The following is a 20,524-nucleotide window of genomic DNA, read 5'->3' as shown; positions in this document are numbered from 1 at the left end:
AAGCAGCCAGTCCGGTCTGGACCTGTTGTGGTTTTGACCCACAGGAAGTTACAGGTGGCATTCTGTGGGCCACCCTGTCTGGAGAGTTGAGATTTCTATTTTTAGATCCCATCGTCTCCTCAGTGGTGCCCGGGGTCTGCCTGGCCATTTGCACTAACGTCCTCAGGAAGCAGACAGCCCATCTCCCCACTTCCTTTCTGGGGCTGGCCCGGCGGCTGGAGCAGACCGTCCACCCTGCGTGGTTTGGGCACGATGCCCTGGCATGGACGTGCCAACACCTCAAATCCCTGGCTGCTCTTACGGAAACCCGTGGCAGCTCTTTGCTCTGCAGACATGCGGCATGCTCTCCATGCGTTCACTTTGATAGATACCTGTCTCCTGCAGTCACCTCCCTTCCCCTTAAAGAAGAGCTTCTAGACTCTGTGCTTTTGTTTGCTCTTTCCCCACTTCCTGAGACGGCCTTGCTGCCATCTTGCTTCCTTGGCAAATTCGTCTTTCAAGGCTTGGTTCAAATGTAACGTCCTAGACGGGGTGGGGAGACCACAGCTCCCTGGCCTGGGGTCCTGCTGGCTCCAAGGGGAGAGGGGCAGGGCCCGGCCACACTGAGCATGCCCAGCCCCTTCCCCCGAGCTCACACTCCCTCCTAGGGCTCAGCGTCAGGACAGAGGGTTTCCTAGACTGAGGGTCCCCCGTGCCTGCTGGTACATCTGTCATTGCCGCTCTGAGCAGCTCCGGCTCCCCACCACCATCATGGAGTGGTGTCCCGTTGAGTGATCCAGCCCATCCCTCTCCAGATAATGCCGTTGCTGACCTTCATGGCCACCGCGGCCACCTTCACAGTCCCTGTGACATACTGCAGAGCGTGAGTCCTGGCCTCATGTCCTGAACTGAACATTCCATCTGACTCTGAAAAGCACATGGTGCTTGATGTAGGATGATCTCTCTGCTGGACTCCTAACCCTCAGGGCAATGGTCTAGCCATGTGTGGATTGCATTTCTGTGAATTCGGGGCACATGGGCTGCATGGCTGGGCATGGGGTGCTGGGGTGGGCATTCCCCGGCAGGACATGCCATCTCCAGAGTGGCTTTCCTCCGTCCTCATTGCATTCACTGCATCCTGTCCCATCTCACGCTGCCTTTCCCTCCAGACTTGATAGGCTGTTTATCTACCTCACCTCCCTCCCCCACACCCTGGACTCGTCTGTAACTCGGGGGATTTAAAACGCCTGCATCAGGCTTGCCTGGCACGTGGCCTCTTCTCTTGGGAGTGGCCTGTACTGTTTTGTCCATCTTTTAGGCTGACCCCCCTTCACCGTAGATACAAAGCAGAGAAGTTAAGTGCATTTGAAAGAGAGCCATCTGTTGTCATCATTTTTTTCTGCTCCACCCACCACTCTTCATCCCCCCCCCCCCACCTGCTTAAGGGAAGGTGTGAAATCAGCAGTCTCCCCCAGCGTGGCGGCTGGAACATTCCTCAGCAAAGCAAAGCAGCCCACGGCCTGTCCCCTGCATCCCCCGCCATGGCCGGTTTTCACCACCGGATTTCGTAGGAGGCCACGTTCCTTTCCCTAGAGTGGAGATTTTAGGTTTAGTTTTTATTGCCTCGTGTTAAGAGTTTAAAGTGGATGTGTCTGGGTTTTATAGTAACATTGATTTATATGCTGAGCATCTTCCTTGTCTAATCTTTTCTGTAGGTCATGGATTTAAATGGGGACAGTCGTCTGCATTTTGGCCGCCAGGGCCGGGGATGCAGAAGGGCCTGGACATGGCTTCTCCCCCGGGAGGAGGCGCCCCTTGGCCGCCCCCTTACCCCCCATGGAGTGAGGAGGAGGCACTGGGTCACGCCTTGTGTGTTCAGCTCTGGGCTGGAGGGCACAGCCCTTCTGTGCTTGGTGATAGCCCTTCCCTGCCTCCCTTGGTGGTGGTGACAGGCCAGGCAGTGAGCATGTGTGTCTCCTCCGCTCACAGGGACACGGAGATTGATGACCTGAAGACGCAGCTGTCGCGCATGCAGGAGGACTGGATCGAGGAGGAGTGCCACCGCGTGGAGGCCCAGCTGGCCTTGAAGGAGGCCCGCAAGGAGATCAAGCAGCTCAAGCAGGTCATCGACACGGTCAAGAACAACCTCATCGACAAGGACAAGGGGCTGCAGAAGTACTTTGTGGACATCAACATCCAGAACAAGAAGCTGGAGACGCTGCTGCACAGCATGGAGGTGGCCCAGAATGGCCTGGCCAAGGAGGACGGCACTGGTGAGTCAGCTGGCGGGTCCCCCGCCCGCTCCCTCACCCGCAGCTCCACCTACACCAAGCTGAGTGACCCGGCTGTGTGCGGGGACCGCCCACCCGGTGAGCATCCCGGGGCCTCCACCGAGGACGGGGCTGACAGCGGCTTCGTGACAACCGACGACACGCTGAGCCGGACGGACGCGCTGGAGGCCAGCAGCCTGCTGTCGTCGGGCGTGGACTGCGGCCCCGAGGAGGGCTCGCTGCTCGGCGGCTTCGGCCTAGGCCCCCGCTTCCCCGCCAGCAACACCTACGAGAAGCTCCTGTGCGGCACGGAGGCCGGCGTGCAGGTCAGCTGCGTGCAGGAGCGTGCCATCCAGACAGACTTCGTGCACTACCAGCCCGACCTGGACGCCATCCTGGAGAAAGTAACCCGGGCCCAGGCCTGCGGGGCAGTCCCCGAGCCAGGGGGCAGGTGCCCAGAGCCGGAGCCCCGCCCCCCGGGGCCCAAAGACCCCACCTCGGCGGTGGTGGTGACGGTGGGTGACGAGCCCGAGGCCCCGGAGCCCATCACCTGCGGGCCAAGCCCGCACCGGCCCGGCGCCAACCCCAGCCCGTCGGTGAGTGTGGCGTGCCCCATGGAAGAGGAGGAAGAGGTGGCTACGGCCGAGAAGGAGCCCAAGAGCTACTGGAGCCGCCACTACATCGTGGATCTGCTGGCCGTGGTGGTGCCCGCTGTGCCCACAGTGGCCTGGCTGTGCCGCTCACAGCGACGCCAGGGCCAGCCCATTTACAACATCAGCTCCCTGCTGCGGGGCTGCTGCACGGTGGCCTTGCACTCCATCCGCAGGATCAGCTGCCGCTCGCTGAGCCAGCAGGGCCCAGCCGGCGGGCCGGGTGGCAGCTCCCAGCTCTGAGGGGCCGGCAGCCCAGCCAGTGGCTCTGGCGGCCCGACCACGGATTGTAGGGGTGCTGCTCTCCCTCTGGCCCATTCCCGGAGGGCAGCGTCTTATTTATTTAGTCTTGGGTTTGGACGTGTTTTTGTTTTTTTTTAGGATGTGAACCATGTCAGGGGGCTGGGAGTCAGGGTTGGGGGAAGGCGTCCCAAAACATGGACGGGAGACAAGGGAAGAGAGACCGAAGGCAGGGAGGCACAACCGATTGGACAAATGGCAGGGAGAGGAGGTGGCAAGGTCACCCCCCACCAGCCTGGCCCTGTTCTCCTGGACCCTCCCACAGGGCAGCCCTGGCCCACAGTGTCTCTGGTGTGTTGATCTGGAGAGGCTGGGCCCGGAGACTCCGGGAGCCTCCATGCCCCCACCCCTACGTCCTGTCTGGTGGCCTCCAGCCCACGCCTTCTGTCTCAGGCCACCCCTTGCCCTCGGTCCAGCCTCCTGGGCCAGCATCATCTCCTCGCATGGAGGTGGCTGCCTCCCAGAGTACAGGCAACTGGCCCAGGACTCTGAGCAGGGTCTGCAGCCACCAGCTCCTGGCTGTGATCCCAGCATCTGCAGGCTGCTCCCCACACCGGGACTCGAAGCATCATCCAGGCCATGGGCCAGAGGAAAGGCCGTGGTGGGCAAGAGGTGGCAGAGCACAGCGTGGGTTCTCCGTGTCTGTTCGTCCTAGACCTTCCCCAGGGTGTCTTTCCCTCTCGGCGCTTTTGGCCACGTCAGATCATTCCTCCCGTGACAGCGGCTAGCACCAGGGTCGGCGTGGGTACTGGAGCCCCAGCCCCCCGCCCTCACGTGCACAAGTGGAGGAGGCAGGGGCCGGCAGCTCCAGGTGGGGGGGGTGGGGCAGCTCCTCTGGCCTTCTGAGACAGGGCCCTGCCTTCTGGGGGGGGCAGTCCTCAGCTGGTTTGAGAAGCCAGAGGCTGTGACTGTCCCCTGGAACTCACCCCAGCTCCCTCCGAGGGCTGCTGGCTCACCTTCTGCTTTGCACTATGTTCACTTTGGGCTTGGTTCTCACGCACCCCAGCCTCTCCACTGAGGGGCTGCTGGCCTTCTAGGGTGAGGATTCTTGAACTCAGACCTAGCTGCCTCTGGAAAGAATTCCAGCAGTAAGACTGGCCAGATGGGATACTGAAGCCATGATGTTCGTCCAGGCTGAAGCAGGGTGCCCTGGGATGTCTGTCTCCCAGGCAGGGATGGGTTAGGGCAGCTGGGGGTGCCCTGAGCCTCCCCACTTGCAGCCTGAGGCCAGGTGGCCTGGGAGCTTCACCGCCCCTGCTTCCCTGGGACCACATCTGGTCCCCCAGCAAAGCTGCTGACCTGTTACCACCACTGTTATTTTATGAAGTAAACCTGCTCCTTCTCCATTGTGGGGTTTACTGGTCACCCCTCCTTCAGAGGTTGGGCCCCACATTTGGGGGGAAGGACCCTGTGTCTTACTTGCCCCTCCGGCCCAGGGGCCACTCTGGTTCTCTGCCAAGGCTGCTTGCCCACCCCTGCCACTCTGACAGCTGCTGCCTGACTTAGGGGCTCCACCTTTCCTCTCTGCGCCCTCCTCTCCAGGGGGGCACCTGCATGCACTGGACATGGGCATCCAGCCCAGCCATGGGGGCAACAGCCCCCTCCGCCACATGCTTTGTGCCTCCAAAGCTCCCCCCGCCGGTTGGGGCCTCAGACCAGCCATCCAATGTGGAGCACCCTCACCCCAGCCAAGCCGCACCCGAACTCCTGGGGCCCGGCTGGGGCTGCCCCACAGACACTGGGGTCGTGACATGGAAGGGCCGTGGACAAACCCATTCCAAAGCCAAGCCGGGACTGGCCGTGGACCCAGCCTCCTGTGCCGTGTACTCACAAAGCTGCGTAGTGTCTCCTTAGAAATAGTCAAAGCTTTGCCGAGAAAATAAATGTATGACTATATTTGACAACATAAAATCTATATATTTTTCACCACTGGAATCTAGTCAAGCTGCGTAGCCCCTCTGCTCTTGTCTGTGTCTTGCTATCTGTGGCCTTCCTGTCGTGTCTTGTGTTTTGGTGGATGTGGTCCGGGCTGGGGCTGGAGCCCGTGCCGTGCTGCCAGAGAAGGCCCTCACCAAGGGCAGCACATGAGGTGAGAGGGGCCGCTGCCATGTCCGTTCCTGCTCCAGGTTGCAGGGCCCCAACTCACAGCGTTTAGGGTCTTCTCTTTTGGGGCCTTTGACGGGATTTACTTCTTCCTTGTGTCAGCAGAGGTGGCAGCCCTGCGCTGGCCTGGGATGGACCCTGGGGCTCCCTGGCTGGCAGCCCCGGGCCTGGCCCTTCGTGTGCGCGTGTGTGTGCTCAGTGTCTGCATCTATGCAAAAGGGACAGCGCCGCGTGTGCGGCTCCAGGCGCTGGAGGCTCGGCGGCCTGCCAGCTCGGGCTCCTGGCCCTGGTGACGCAGGGCACAGAGTGTGAGGCGGGAGGGTGAGGCCAGGGGCCCCGGCCACCTGCACAGTGCTCCTCCTCCAAAGCTCCCCTTTTCCTTCTTGCTTAATACCTCCTCCTGCTGGGCTGTGGCCTTCCCCTCCTAACCTTGGCTCTGGAGCAGAAAGGGTTGGGGCCTCCCCTCTCTCCAGCTGGAGCTAAGAGCCCCTTAGAGCCCAGAAGCCTGAAGTGACTTCTGCTTAGTTGGGGGCCCGGCCTAGGCCTCCTGCTGCTCTTTTGGCCCAAGCCCAGGCAGGAATCAGAGCTGGGGCTGGGACTCTGCACAGAGAGCTGGCCTCCAGCGGAGTGTAGGCTGAGCATCTCCCAAGGGGATAACTTAGCTCTTCACTGAACACCCTTCCCAGTGGCCACTAGCACCAGGGAACTGACTGCCAGCGCCCTGGGGAGGGGCAGGCAGTGACGGAGTTCTGGGACCAGGGCCGACCGAGGGCCTGAGCCCAGGGAACTCGTGACCCCCCCATTCTGACCTAGGGGGACAGTGCAAATGTGTCACAGTGTACTCTCCCATTCGGCCATCCCCTCAACAGAGAATTTAGGGGATATGGGAAGGGGGGAGGTGGGGAGGGTCTTCACTTTGTCTCCTGTGTCCTGTTCAGACAGAGTTGTACCTGCAGCAGACAGCTCTGAATTAAAGCATGAAAACGCAGCAAGACCCTCGGCCTGTTTTCTTTATATCGTGTCTGTTTTCTGAGGAGGGGTGAAGGGGGCTCAAACAGACCCTACCCACCCTGGAGTCCCAGGGTGCACACTGGGCAAAGCTGAGCAGAAAGAGATCCTTTCTGAGGTCGAGGGGAGCAGACAGCTGCGTGGGGTCACTCCCCTCCTGGGTCAGATGAAGGATCCAGGTAGGCATCTCCCAGCCCCTTCAGGGTTAGACTTGCTTGTAAAGGGATGTGTACCCCATCCCCTCCCCTGCGGCCCCCCGGAGTGGATCCCATACCTGAATGTGGATCTTACATACTGTCTGCGGATCTCAGACACAGGCCGAGCAGGGGTGCCGCTCCTCCAGAGCCCTGTGTCCCGGGTTCCAGTCCCCCCTGCCTCGAAGGTGCCAGTGCCAGAGGTGAGGGTGCCAGACTCTCAGAGGCCGTGTGTCTGACAAGACCGCGGCCTCACCGCTGCTCAGGAGAAAACCAGGCCCGGAACGTTCAAGTACTTTTGAAGGGCTTTTATTTAAAAATCAAATCTTTATTCGAAAGAAGCGAAGGATTATAACTATGTACAGTTGTGACCTAACAGCAAGCAAAGAAGAAAGAAAAAGTCCTCTCAAAGAACGTGGTTCTGTTCTCTCAAAACATGGAACCGTTTTTCTGGTAGAGGCAAAAATCTTGCAGGGGCCCCGCTGCAACTTTAAGAAGCGTTTGGCCGGCCTGCCTACGTGGCCAGCATCTACACCGGCACTAAGAACCCTAGTGTCTGGGCCTCAGGCCAGTTCCCAGTCCTGGAGGTGCCCCGGAAGCCAGTGTGTAAATGACAGCCCCACGTGACCCGTGTTGCCCCACCTGAGACACGCCCCCTCCAGACTGCCCCGCCCCCCACAGCAGGTCCCTGGAACCTGTCCCAGGCGGGCGGACGCTGCTCTCCCGAAGGCGGGTGGGAGGGCTGAGCTGCCCCCCCCACCGCCCCCTGCTGGCTTCAGGCATCTGGGATCGAGTGGTCCATGGCGTGGTGGAGCAGGACTGGGGACAACCTAGAGACGCAACAAGGACAGTCGCCCAAACTGGCAGCACCTCTCCTCCTCCCCACTAGCTGTCCTTCATTTCCATTTCTAAGACTTTCAAGTCACCAGATGCCACCAGCCCCCTGGAAGGGAGGGCAGGCTGCTAGCCCTGAGGAGGCTGGCGTGGCTGTGGGCGGGGAGGGGGCAGGAGGGGGAGGCGGGAGGGGGAGGTAGGAGGGGGCGGCCTTACTTTTTGACCATGTGCTGGTAGATCATGGTAGGGATGATGGTCAAGGTGACAACGTTCCCGGCTGTTGCCAGAATCTCTGTGACGTCTTTGTCCTGGGGAGGAGGTGAGTGAGCAGTCACCCCAGGGCCAGGGGCACCTCTGCAGAGGAGGGGTCAGCATGGCCCCAGGCAGGGGACCCGCTGCCACTAGGCAAGGCTAGGCCTTGCTTGAGCAAGAACACAAGCCCTGCACCTGAGGGTCTCTGCGTGAAAGTGAGCGCACCCCTCCCCACCCTCACCCTTCAGTCCAGTCCTGTGGGTGTCAGCACTCCTCTCCTCCCCTTCCACCAGAGAGCTCCCAGAGCCCACACTTTCTAGCCCATCTCCCTGCCTCAGTTAGACTCAGGCTCTGGCCCCAAAGCATAAGGATAATCACCCTGCGTGGGGGCCACCAGCTGCACCCATCCACCCACTGGCCTCCTGGGGGCCAGCCAGCTGAGCCCTCACGGGACCTCTTCCTCTTACGTCTTGTTGACCAGTAAAAAGAGAAAGGCCTGTGGATACCATTCAGACCACGGGGAGGACAAGAAAGGACACGCCTCCATGCACGTGGGCCAGACAGATCAAACTCTAAAACCACGGCCACAGCAGAGCTTCGGCCGTTATTCCGAGACCGCTGACCTGTCACACACGTCTAACCTGGCTGTGCGCTTAGTTGTCGCAGGACAAGTGGAGAAGCCGTGCGTGATCGGACTGGCGATGGCCACAGGGTGGAAACAGATCAGCTTTGAGAAGCAAACCATCTCAAAAAGCAGAGCTACCTGGGGCCATTCGGCAAAGGGACAGACCCAGTCCTCAGAGCCAAGCAGGACCACGGTTTGCCGGGATAATTAGCGAGTTCATCACAATGCCTTGAGCCTCCTGCGAGGAAGAGAGAATCTGCCGCACATTTTAGACTGCCTGCTCTCCAGAACAGTGAAGATCGAAGAACTGTAATGCCTAGGAAGGGGTGGATTCTCTAGGACCCAGGAGTCATGGCCACTCACAATCCGTACTAGCGTAGTCAATTTTGGGGACATAAGGGGCTCCCTGAAGATGGCCAGACCCAACCCCTAAGGGAGAGGACATATGCAGTGGGAGGGATCTTAGACCCACATCAGAAAGAACTTCGTGCTCATGAGCCACAAGAGCAAGCCTCTAAAGAAGGGGGAGAGACTGTCAAGCATGGGAAGCACATATGGGACAGAATGGCCTGGTGATGGCCCTTGACAGGGGCCAAGGAACTGGCTGAAAAGCTTGTGCCTGCTGTGGAGTGAGAAGCCCAGGCCACTTCTGCCAGTGGGGGTGGGGTTGGAGCCCTGGCCAAGGGGAGGGTCAGGACCCTCACTCTAGATCACCACCTCAACAGAAGTGCTCTGGGCCCAGGTGCAGCGAGTCAAGATCCAACCACTATTCAAGGGGACCTGCTGAAGCCACCTGAGTCACCATCCTCTGGTCTGCTCCCTGAAGGCGCCCGCCCCTCGGTCTGTGTCCACTAGGCCACAGACCCCTTGCTCCTCCTTGCTTTTTAAAGGTTTTTGTTTGTTTTGAGAGAGAGAGAGAGAGAGAGAGAGAGAGAGAGAGCATCCCAAGCAGGCTCCATGCTGCCAGTGCGGAGCCCAATCCCACAAACCATGAGATCGTGACCTGAACCGAAATCAAGAGTCAGATGCTTAACTGACTGAGGCACCCAGGTGCCCTCCTTGCTTTTTAAAGATAAAACTCATCACATACACACCTTCAAAAGATGAACAGAGGTCAGCGTGCATTTCTGAGCGTCTAAATTATTCCTGTTTAGAGTAAGTTTAAAATGGGAATTCTACAGTATTCCCATTACTGGGTGTGAGCCAGTGTGCGAGCAGAAGTGCCAAGGAGGGAGGCAGCTGTGCAAACAGCCCCCGCCGGGCGCCCTGTCCTGACACACACCCTCACGCCCCTCCTTCTGCCTCTCTGCTGCCTCCATGTGGTAGTGACAACAGGAATATTTATCAAACACCTAGCACGTGCCTGGCACTGTGCTCGGAGCTCCACCCACCTTGTCTTACTGAATCCTCACAGCAACCTGAGGACAAGGAAACTGAGGCTCGGATGGGGGCAGCCGCCTGCCCACAGACACAAGCGTGCCCTCCACCCAGCGCCCTCTAGGCCCCTCAGGTCTGTGTAGGCCTACCTTTAGCCCGATGACGTTCTGCCCGTTCACCTCGCACACGGAGTGGTTGGTGAGGAGCCCGTTGCGGGCTGCAGAGCTCCCTTTGACCACAGAGATGACCCTTCCCTTCTTGATGACAAATCCAATGTGGCCCATGCTGTCCTTGTGCATAGTGACGGTCCGCTGGAAGGGCCTGGCAGGCAGAGACAGTGAGCTGGGCCTGGGACGCGGCTGGGGGCAGACACCGAGGCTCGGGGGGCCTGGCTGCTCACCTGTCCCGAACGACCATGACGATCTTCTCCGCCGACGCCCTCTTCAGCACCCGGTGGGCTCTGTCCGTGCCCCACCCGGCACAGTCACACCCGTCAATCTGCAGGATCTGATCTCCAAAGCGCAGGCCCACCAGAGACGCGGGGCTGTTGGCCTTCACCAGCTGCACAAAGAGCCCCTGGGGGACGCGGCGCTCCACAGTCAGCTCCCGGCCCACTCTGTGCCCGGGGCCCTCCCGCGGCCCTTCTCCCTTGACCGCCTCTGAGCAACATGGCCTGGGACTATAGGCTCTACGTGGGCGGGGCAGCACTTTCCTGGGAACTGTTTTCCTGGGGAGGAAACACTCCAGGCCACATAGCCAGGGAGCTACGGAGTCAGGCTTTCAACCCTGGCTGGAGGCTGCACCCCCAACCCCTGGGTCTCACAGCCTCTTATGATAACCTCCAGACAGCTTCCTGGAGGCCAGGTCCCTGTGCTGGAGGGGAGGGGAAGGAGGGAGGGATGTCCCTGTGATGGAGGGGAGGGAAGGGGGAAGGGAGGCCAGAGCCCAGGAGGGGTGGGTGGAGGGTCCCCACTGCTGGAACCCACTCTCAGCCCACAAGGATGGAGACTGAGATGGAGACTGAGAGGAAGAGCCTGGGCTTGGGGCGGGGTGCGCCTCGGCACCCCTGCCTGCTCTGTCCCTTCCTTCCTGTGGACGGGGCCCCTTGCTGCCCCATCCCGGGCTGGTGGGCAGCTGGGTAACGCATTCGGAGATGCCCCCTTCGCTCCTGCCCGGCCCCCGGCCCTACCTGGTCGATGGCCTTTAGCCTCAGGCCCGTCTTGCCACGCTCATCCTTGCACAGGTGGATCTCACGTATGCCAGGCTTGATCTCTGCACGCCGTGTACCCTGGCTGTTCCCAGTCACTGGTGCCACGAGCTGGCCTGGCAGGGGGCCACAGCCTGCCATCTGCACACACCAGGGTGGGGTCAGCTGGCCCCTGGGGCCTCATAAGGATGGGGAAAGGAAGATTCAGTGGTCCGTCCCTAGGCCCCATCCTATCCCCAGACCACACTCGGGGGGGGGGGGGGGGGGGGGGGGGGGGGGGGGGGCGGGGAGCGCTAGGGGACATGGCTCCATGAAGCCACTAGAGGGCATCAAAGTCTACACCACTGAAAACCAGCCAGGAAAATGAGGAGAGAGAGAGGATGAACATATAGAAAAGGGACCCTCATTTTGCAAGGTACATTGGCATCAGGAGAACCGACCTAAAAATAAAAGAAAATTTCACAGCAAATAGTGAGCTATCAGGGGAAAAAGGGCTCAATTCCTGTCTTAAAAAAAAAAAAAACTTAAGCAAAAAGTATAAAAATGAATGAGTGCTTTCCCCCTAAGGCCCAGAACAAGGCAGGCTGTCTGCTCCCGCCACTACTGTTAAATACAGCACTGGAACAACTAGCCAGAAGAATAAGGCAAGAAGAGGGAATGAAGGCATACACATTGGAAAAGACATAAAATGGTCCCTATTTGCAAATGATATGATGGTCTACTAGGAAATTCCCAGGAATCTACAAATAAGCTCCTAGAACTCATCAGTGAGTTCAGAAAGGTCACAAGATATGAGATTCACACACAAAAATCAACTATACTTTTTATATACTAACAGCGAACGCATGGAAACTCAAATTAAAAGTACAATACCAGGGCGCCCTGGGTGGCTCAGTCGGTTGAGCATCTGACTGTTGGTTTTGGCTTAGGTCGTGATCTCACGGTTTCGTGAGTTCGAGCCCCATATCGGGCTCTACACTGTCGGATTCTCTCTCTCCCTCTCTCTCTCTCTGACCCACCCACACTCATGTTGTCTCTGTCTTTCCCAAAATAAATAAATAAAACTTTTGAAAAAGTACAAATACCAACTACAATCACTCAAAAATAAAAAACAGGAGCAGATCCAACAAAACATATATAGGAATTTTATACCGAAAACAAAAACCAAGAAATAACTGATAAAACATGTCAAAGAAGATCTAAATAAATGGAAAGGTAGTTTCTATTCATGGATTAGAACATAGCAAAGCTGTCAGTTGTCCCCAGATTGATATAAAGATTTAAGGCAATTTCTATCAAAATCTTTACAAGATGTTTTATAGACATAGGCAAGGTTAATCTAAACTTTATATGAAAAGACAAAGGAGCTAGAATAGTTATAGATATTTTGACAGAAAGAATAAAGCAAGAGGCATCAGTCCACCAAATTTCAAGACTTACTACTTAGCTACAGTTTAGTACTGGTGGTGAGACAGACACATGGGTCAATGGAACAGAACAGAGAATCCAAAAGTAGCTTCACCCAAGTAGAGCCAAACGCTTTTCAACAGGGGAGCCAGAGTAGTTCAGTGGAGAGGAAATAGTCTTTTCAACAAAGGGCATGGGAGCAGTTGAACATCCACAGGCAAAAATATGAACCCTGACCTCAGTCACATGCCTTATACAAAAATTAACTCAAAGTTATATAGACCAGAGAAGCCTGATCCACCAAAGGAAAAAAATCCATAAACTGAATGTCATCAAAATCAAAAAACTTTTGCTCTTCTAATACCTTTGGGAGAAAATGCTTCCAAATGACATATCTGACAAAGGACTCTAGAATAAAGCGCTCTCCGAACTTGACTTAACAAACCAACCAACCAACCATTGAGAAAATGAACAAAACACACGAAGAGCATTTTACCGGAAAGAATCTACAGCTTGTAAACAGCACGTGAAAAGAAGGCAAACATCACAAGCTGTCAGGAAATGCAAATTAAGAGCATGATGTGACATCACCGCACACCTGTCCTAACAGCCACAGTCAGGCACGATGCCGGTGAGGAGGCGAGGAAACTGGAGTAGCACGTGGTGCCGGCAGGCCGCCACAGTCACTCTAGAGATAGTTTGGAAGTTTCTTTTAAAAATTTAAATGTGCACTTATCACACAGCCTAGCAACCGCACTCCCGGACATTTATCCCAGAGAAAGGAAAATGTATGTCCGCACAAAAACCTGTATTCAGGTACCCAGGATAACTTAGTTTGCAGTAGCCCCAAACTGGAAACCACGAACCCTCAATGGGTTAAACACACCTCAGTACCTCCACACCGTGGAATACTACTCAGCAACAAAATGAGACGAACTAGGGGAGGGAGGTGGGGAGCGGGGAAAGCACATGATGGAGATGAAGGGGTGCACTTGCAATGAGCCCTGGGTAATGTGTATGCACCTGCTGAATCACTATATTGTATGCCTGAAACTAATATTACACTGTAAGTTAACTACACCAGAACTGAAATAAAATGAAATGAAAACAAACAGGGGCACCTGGGTGGCTCAGTCAGTTAAGCACCTGACTCTTGACTTCAGCTCAGGTCATGATCTCACAGATTTGTGACATCAAGCCCCATGTGGGGCTCTGTGCTGACAACTCAGAACCAGCTTAGGATTCTCCCTCTGCCTCTCTTTCCCTCTGCCCCTCCTCTGCTCATACCCAAACACATGCTCTCTCTTGCACGCTCTCTCAAAATAAATAAAGATTAAAAAAAAAAAAAAAAAGGGGGCGCCTAGGTGGCTCAGTCGGTTAAGTGTACGACTTCGGCTCAGGTCATGATCTCACAGTTCATGGGTTCAAGCCCCGTGTCGGGCTCTGTGCTGACAGCTCAGAGCCTGGAGCCTGCTTCAGATTCTGTGTCTCCCTTCCTCTCTCTGCCCCTCCCCTGCTCATGCTCTGTCTCTCTTGGTCTCTCAAAAATAAGTAAATGTTTAAAAAATTAAAATAACTAAAAACAAATAAACAAATAAAGTCGGATGAGCTATTAATACAGTCAACAACCTGGAAAATTTTCAAGGGCATTATGCTGACTGGAAAAAGCCAATCTGGAAAGGATTCCATTTCTGTGAAACAAAACCAGAGCGGCAGAAACCAGACTAGTGGCGGCCAGGGATTAGGGATGGTCGGGGGGAGAAGGTGGGCACGGTTATGAAGGGTCAGCCCGAGGGACAGCGCTGTGGTGATGAAACAGTCTGTGCCTTGGCTGCACTGGTACTTACGTGAGTCTGTCTAGACAGGTGATATGGAGACACACAACTACAGACACTCACTGTACCCACCCAAAAGGCTCCCTTTCCTCATCCTGTAGTTATGCAGCCACTTCCCACATGACCGCTGGGAAAACCCGATGACGGGTACAATTTTCTGTGCCCTTCTCTGTCCTATCTTTGTGACTTCCCATGAATCTATGACTATTTAAAAATAAAAAGTTAAGAAAATGTTTAATTATAAAAATGAATTCATCAGTCATATTTTTATCAATATTTAGGAGAAACACACTCATGTCCTAATTACTGGAACAGAGAGGAATCAAATCAGAGGCTTAAAATGGAAGTATCTGTAACATGACTTTTCTCGCGTCATGTCTGTCCTTCACAGACTGTCTAGGGTCACTGGGGGGAACACCCCAGACGTCACCAGTTTTGCTCAGGGCCCCACACGCCCTTATCCTTATGCGTTTTCCCCCGTGGGGCCCTCATTCGCCAGTGGCTGTGTGCGTGGCTGCGGCAGTGCCCATCACGGCTCTGCCACGGACCTTCACCAGCTCAGGGACGGATGGCAGACCAGCACGCTGCCAAAGGCCCGTAGAGATGCTGCAGCTCAGCGGGAGGGGACTCAGTGGGGACTGAGCCTCTTAGTGAACCTATTTTCAGGAGTGAACATCTCTGTGTCATGATTTCTCTCGCCCCCTAAAGCCACGGAGAGCAGGAATCAAGCAAGCATGACACTTTAATCTGGGGACCAGAGCTGGGTGACTGGCTCCTCGCCCCTCGGCTCTGCCGTCCTCGCACCTGCTCTCAAGGCACAGGCAGCTCCTTCATTCGAAGCCTGCAGGCGTGGGCTGGGTTTACTGCCCTCCCTTCTCATCCAGCGGCCTGAGGCCAGCAGCCTGCAGCCAGAGGTCAAAAGGCAGGCAGCGGCCCCCAGTGCCCAGGTGTGTGGGAAACCCCACAGCACTTTGAACGAAGACTCAAAATGAAAAGTGCTATCAAGCAACAGAGCCGCAGGCAGGCTGGGGAAGAGGAGGTTCCAGTTGGTTCGAATGGCAAGACCAAGAAGGAGGGAGAGTTGGGATATTCTATGCCCACATTAGGCCAGGGACAAATACCTACACTAGCACCTTCTGGAATCTGAAGCAGGTTCTGCTGGACTTCTTGGCTGGAGAGGGAAAGACCCATATAATTTTCCAATTCTGCCAGGCTTGGGTACAAAACTGACGGGAAAGGAAGGGAAGGAAGAGGAAAGGGGTTACTCAAGGGCATGACCTTGGCCACACCTCCCTGGCTCCCACGTGGTCACTCGTCTGTATTAAGAAACAGGGCCTGGGGATGCTGTTTACTCCCAAGAATGCACAGGAACCCCCGCTGGTGATGTGGGGTCTCCTCTGAGAAGGGCCGAGGGGCAGGTCTCCCCAGGAGCAGCCTGGGACACAGAACCCCTCATGGAACCTTGCCGTTCAACTCAATGGACTTCCTTTGGCACTAACCGGACATCCGACACAGGGCTGGTGCTGGGGCCACGACGCCCCGGCTCCTAGAAAGTCCACGGGCTGCGGGGACTGCGGGAGGCAGAGTGGGAGCCCAGGACAGCTCCAGGGAAAATGCACGGTGGCCAGGAGGGAAAGAGTGGGCCTGAAGTCAACTTAGCTGCTACAGGACCTGGATCACCAGCACCACCAACTCAAAGGGCCACCACAAACATCTTGGTCTCCTCACTCGGCCACAGAAGGTAGCCCCAAATCCGGGGAGTTAGTGGCCTCCCAAGGGTCCCCCTCAAAGGGTTCTGGTGGGAGTAAATGTGCAGGAAGCGCACAGCATGGCGGCAGACGAGAGGCAAGCACCTGGAAGTGGCCACAAGAGGTCACTGTCAGTCAGGGGCACCCCTGCCCCGCTCACTCACCTGAAGGCTGGGAGACTGGCAGGGTGGGCATCCTGGGCGCGGCTCTGGCCTGGGCCTGGGGATAGGTGGGGAACAGTGGTCAGCGGGGGCCTGGGGCTCCCTGAGGCTGAGGACCGGGGCATTAGTTATGCCGGTGGGCCTAAGCTGGGGTGTCCGTGAACCTGGGAGGTGTGTAAATGTGGCCTCTCCGGTGTTCGTGTTTCTGGGGGAGGTTCTCCCCGCAGCCTGTGCCCCACCAAATGTCGGGACCCCCTTACTACCTGAGGCCCCCACCCAACCAAATTCTCCATCGAGAAGTCCCAAACTCCCAAAACCCACTGGAACCATAGGTGGATGGGAAGAAGAGGAGCTTCTGGGGATGAACAGGCAAAATGCCAGACCCATGGGGTTTCCTCTGGAAGCCTGTCTACAGTATGGAGTCTAACTGTACCCAGATGGTGGAAGCGCTGGGACAGAGCCGGCACAAGGTTGACCTGTCTGCAGCTGCTAGGACTTTTCCATTCCTGCTGTAACTCCATCCCCTTAACCTCTGGACACCTGTCCACCAGCAGGCCCCACAGTGGTGGCCTGCATGTCCAGGGGCCCCCAACGCACAACACCTTCCAAGACAAGCCTCCCTCACTTATCTGGGGGCAGTCACAAAGGCCCCATCAGGGGGCCTAGGCTAACACGAGCTTGGTGGCTTACCTGAATGGCTTGGTCCATCTTCAGGTCCTCCAGAGATGGGTACAGAGTGGACATGGCTGCTCCTTGGAACACTCTACAGGGCACAGAGGGTGGGGAGGGCTAAGAGGAAGCATGGACATCTACCTCCCAACCATGTGTGCCACTCAGGACTCTCAGGATGAGAAAGGTTATCAGGAAGGCATTTTAGAGATGGGGAAGCTGAGTTTGAACCCAAGTCTGCTTTGTTCCCAAGCCCATGATCTCCACCCTTGCAAAATTCCATCCCACCACTTTCAACTGACTCTGGGCTTTAGACCTAGGACCCAGGGGACCATTCAGGACATACTGGCCAGGAAGAGCAGGACTAGGGGCCAAGTCCCTCCCGGTCATGTTTCAAAGGTCAGACAGGCTTATGAGGTCTGATTGCTCAGGACCCAAGTTCAATCCAGCAGGTTCATAGTGAGTACCTGCTGCATACCTAGGTGTGCACATCATCATCCCACAGTTTCACAGAATCCAGTCCAGTGTTAAAGTAGGTGGGGTCCTAGTTACAACAGAAAGGCAGCAGGGTACTTTAGAATCCTTCCCCCACCCTCCACATCCCTCTTCACCTCTGCGTATTTGAGCTCCTACTGTATACCACCCATTTCCATCCTTGAGCTTAGCCTGGGCATCCACTCTTCTCCTTGTAAAGCTCTGATTTCATTACATGCTGTGCCTTGAGTTTTGCATTTAGGCTACTAAACTGAATGTGTGAAGTACTCTGCAAGGTCAAATAAAGCCTGTTTGCATCTGGCCTGTGAGCCACCAGTCCAATCTCTGGCGTAATCAGAAGTCCATGTGGGCCACTTCAGGGAATGTGGGCTAGATATGCAGAGCAGTGGGGAGCCAGCAGGGGGCTTTACGTAGGGGTAGGACATCCCAGGCTTATGCGGAAGGCCTACTGGCTGCCATGTGGAATAAGCAGGGAGGGGGCAAGACCCACTGGAAGATGTTGTAGCGCCTGGGGAGAGGCGAGAAGGTGATGGAGGTCCGCACAGGGTTAGGACTGGGATGTGGGAGGGAAGGGATTTGATGGTGGATTAGAAGGAACGTGCGTGAGGAGTCAAGGCAGCAGGTGCAGAAGGAGAAGGAGGAGCGACGAGTGAGGATGACCTTGGCCCCTGTTGGCCACTCCGGGGGGGTGCCCAGAAGATCAGCACCTGGGCAGGGCCAGAGTCCCATCACCCCTGGAACAGCCTGCGCAGTTCCCTGTGACCACCCCAGGCACCCCTTTACTGTGTCCTGAGGACACCTACCTTCCCCTAGGATGGACGTGAGGACCAGGGAACCCCAATATATTTCATTCACCTCTCAGTCTTGTGTTTTGTGTTTTCAAGTTTGAATTAGTGCCAACATTTTAAAGTCTGGGACAATAAGATTCTCTGCTTCTAATTTGTATTGGAAAAAAAAAAATCAAAATAGTCCGTAATGCAAGAGCAGAGATCACGGCAACAGCCAGTCTGCGCTGCAGACTCTGCCTCTTCCATGGGGCTGCCTGTGCTTCCTTGTTTCCCAAAGTTCCCAGCCGGCAATTTACACTTCCGGCTTGGCTCCTGAACGCAGGCAGCTCCAGATCCTTGCCCTCATCTAGACTTTGGAGCAGAAACGGTACCTCAAAAGGAGCAGGGACTGTCCCAGGGAAGTAGGAGACTGGCTCGGAACCCCTTTAGACCCACTGGGGGAACAGAGCAGAATCAGAGATCCCCTTCCTGGAAATCACCTCCTGGCCAGGACCACACAACACTTTGTGTCTGGGACGTTCAGCACTGGCACTTCTGTGAGTCCCAACTCAGTTGTGGGCTCCGGGCAGAAGCAGGAAGCAGCTATTCCCCCTGCCTTTTAACAGTTTATGATACAGCAGGGAATGGCTCCCAGCCAGCAAATGGGCTGTGTCTCATTCACTCATCCGTCTATCCACTCACGGCGTTTGAGTATCTACGGAGTGCCAGGGACCCTGGGCCGGTTTTAGTCATCCTGGTCCCTCTCCTTGGTGGTCCCTGGTCCCTTCCCTATGTGGTGGTCTTTGAAGGCTTAGCTCAAGCGTTATTTCTTAGGTGGTCTTTTTCAGGCCACCTGCTGGTTGGTTGGGTCTCCTTGTGATCCTAACCCTGACCTGTGCTGCCTCTATCATTGGGCTATTCATCATTCTACACAATTAACACCTAGGTATGTTCTCACACCAGGCCCCACCTCCCGAGGGCAGGGGACGTGTCTGTTCGCCACACTACGCCTCCCCGCCACACCAATGGCAAACGTGCACAGGGGTAAAAATTGTTACTTGAATAACTCAGTGGTTTTCCAGGAACAGATGAGAAACTTGTGTGGGGATTTTGGGGAGTCGCAAGACTGAGGGGACACTACGAACATTTAGGACCAGCAGGCAGAGACTTGGACCTCTTGCAAGGTGCAAAATGATTCACAACACACTCTCTTCCGTCCTGAGCAATTTTCCAATGTCCTCCCAAACCTTCATGTGGGCAAAAAGCCTGCTTGTAACCCATTTTATATACAAATCCAACGAGTTTTGGGGCGCCTGGGGGGCTCAGTCGGTTACGTGACCAATTCTTGCTCCGGCTCAGGTCATGATCTCACAGTTCGTGAGTTCAAGCCCCAAGGCGGGCTCTGCGCTGACCATAGAGCCTGCTTGGGATTCTGTCTCTTACTCCCTCTCTCTCTGCCCTTCCCCCACTCGCTGTCTCAAAGATAAATAAAAACTTAAAAAAATATAGTGAGTTTTCCCTGGTTTTAATATGCAGTATGTTATCCAGAAATGCTTATATCAGGTTAATGGGGGGGGGGGGAGGTTATACTTTGTTTTGTTCACCATTTTGTAAAATCAGTGTCAGTTCTCACCACAGGTGAGTCACCAAGACACGCGCACGTGTGCCTGCACTGTAGCTGTCATACTAATTCCACACTTGTATACAAACATTTAGCCTTTGTCTCGAGATGTCAAATACAAACTGGGCAAAATTCAGCTGAACACTATCTTTGTCCAAACTTACTCATTTTACGTTAGGGGCAAACATCAATTGGTGTAATCCAGCTCCAGCTTTGACAAAGTGAGGTGCATATTCTTTTACTATAAATTGCTTTCACTGCCCGTGTTTCGCCTTTATAACAAAGACAGGGCATCATACTGATTTTTTTTCACCCACGGGGAACCGCCGTTCCGGACGAACCCGCCTCCTCTCTCAGCCTCAGTTTCCCCGATTTCCGCAGCTAGGCACGAACTCCACGCCCTAGGGACCGGTGAAAGCCCCACGGGTCGTTAGGGACTGTTCCCCACTCCAGCCTCAGTTTCCCAATCTGTCACACCGCTCAAAAATCTCCACAAACTACTCCCAAACTGACGCACGGTTCGCTCCAAGACGGGCCGGCAGCGACCTCTCCCGGTCGCTGTGGGCTACGGCGCCTGCGCAGAGACCCCGCCAGGCCACCAGGGCTTGCGGCGGCATCTAGAACGCATGCGTCTCACCCGCCCGGGCCTGCGCGCAGCTACCCATGGCTCCCAGGTTGCCCTGCGGTAGCGGGGTGGAAAATGGCAGCCTCCTTGTTGCGCGGTTGTTAGCCGGCTGGGTTGCTAGAATCCACCCGGCTTCTCGCGCTATCCAGGTACTCATGGCTGGCGCCACAAAAAAAAAAAAAGCAGGTAAAGCTGCAGAGTAAGGGATGGGAAGGCTCGGTCGGGCTCCTTGTCCCCTCTTTACTGGACTGGAGGCTGCACGGATCAAATGGAGCTTTAAAAGGAGCGCGTGTACCCCACGCCCCTGACCCCAGAAGGCCATTTACGGCCTCCAGAGGAGGGAGGATGCGGTTGATCCGCCTCCAGGCCGAGAAGTCAAGGCAGCTGTGGGAAGGGA

General features: G+C 55.9%; 2 protein-coding genes across 5 annotated transcripts in view; one reads left to right on the top strand and one right to left on the bottom strand.

Moving 5' to 3' along the window:
- Window positions 1-3,929, top strand: part of SNPH (syntaphilin) — a 33,631-nt gene extending 29,702 nt beyond the window's left edge. For all 3 annotated transcript variants that reach the window (XM_039237777.1, XM_039237776.1, XM_039237775.1), the window contains one exon: window positions 1,969-3,929. In XM_039237777.1, coding sequence (XP_039093708.1) covers window positions 1,969-3,142 — 1,174 coding nt within the window. In that variant the 3' untranslated portion in view covers window positions 3,143-3,929. The remainder of the gene's footprint in view (window positions 1-1,968) is intronic.
- A 3,269-nt stretch (window positions 3,930-7,198) lies between these two features.
- SDCBP2 (syndecan binding protein 2) lies at window positions 7,199-20,035 on the bottom strand. 2 transcript variants are annotated; one of them, XM_039237787.1, is made up of 10 exons: window positions 19,980-20,035; window positions 17,087-17,163; window positions 16,641-16,713; window positions 15,954-16,008; window positions 15,167-15,267; window positions 10,782-10,940; window positions 9,993-10,168; window positions 9,742-9,913; window positions 7,555-7,646; window positions 7,199-7,334 (listed from the first exon to the last, which is right to left on the bottom strand). In XM_039237787.1, exons 3-10 carry the CDS (start codon window positions 16,692-16,694, stop codon window positions 7,280-7,282), a joined length of 864 nt encoding a protein of 287 aa, XP_039093718.1. In that variant the 5' UTR covers window positions 16,695-16,713; window positions 17,087-17,163; window positions 19,980-20,035; the 3' UTR covers window positions 7,199-7,279. The 2 variants fall into 2 exon arrangements, with proteins under 2 accessions (XP_039093718.1, XP_039093719.1); XM_039237788.1 differs by lacking the exon at window positions 17,087-17,163 and having other exon boundaries at window positions 19,980-20,032.
- Window positions 20,036-20,524: the final 489 nt, after the last annotated feature.

This window comes from Hyaena hyaena, unplaced genomic scaffold, assembly GCF_003009895.1.
Source record: "Hyaena hyaena isolate Hyena2069 unplaced genomic scaffold, ASM300989v1 scaffold_131, whole genome shotgun sequence".
NCBI classification, from domain to species: domain Eukaryota; kingdom Metazoa; phylum Chordata; class Mammalia; order Carnivora; family Hyaenidae; genus Hyaena; species Hyaena hyaena.
The sequence above is the reverse complement of the archived record's forward strand: the minus strand, read 5'-3'. Positions and strand labels throughout refer to the sequence as shown.

Bases quoted from the DNA above. Each gene is read 5' to 3' on its own strand.
- SDCBP2 (XM_039237787.1), bottom strand. From the start codon at position 16,694: ATGTCCACTCTGTACCCATCTCTGGAGGACCTGAAGATGGACCAAGCC. The intron at 16,009-16,640 runs GTAAGCCACCAA...ACCTATCCCCAG, and splicing joins AGATGGACCAAGCCATTCAG to GCCCAGGCCAGAGCCGCGCC. The intron at 7,647-9,741 runs GTAGGCCTACAC...CCTCCTCCCCAG, and splicing joins AGAACGTCATCGGGCTAAAG to GACAAAGACGTCACAGAGAT.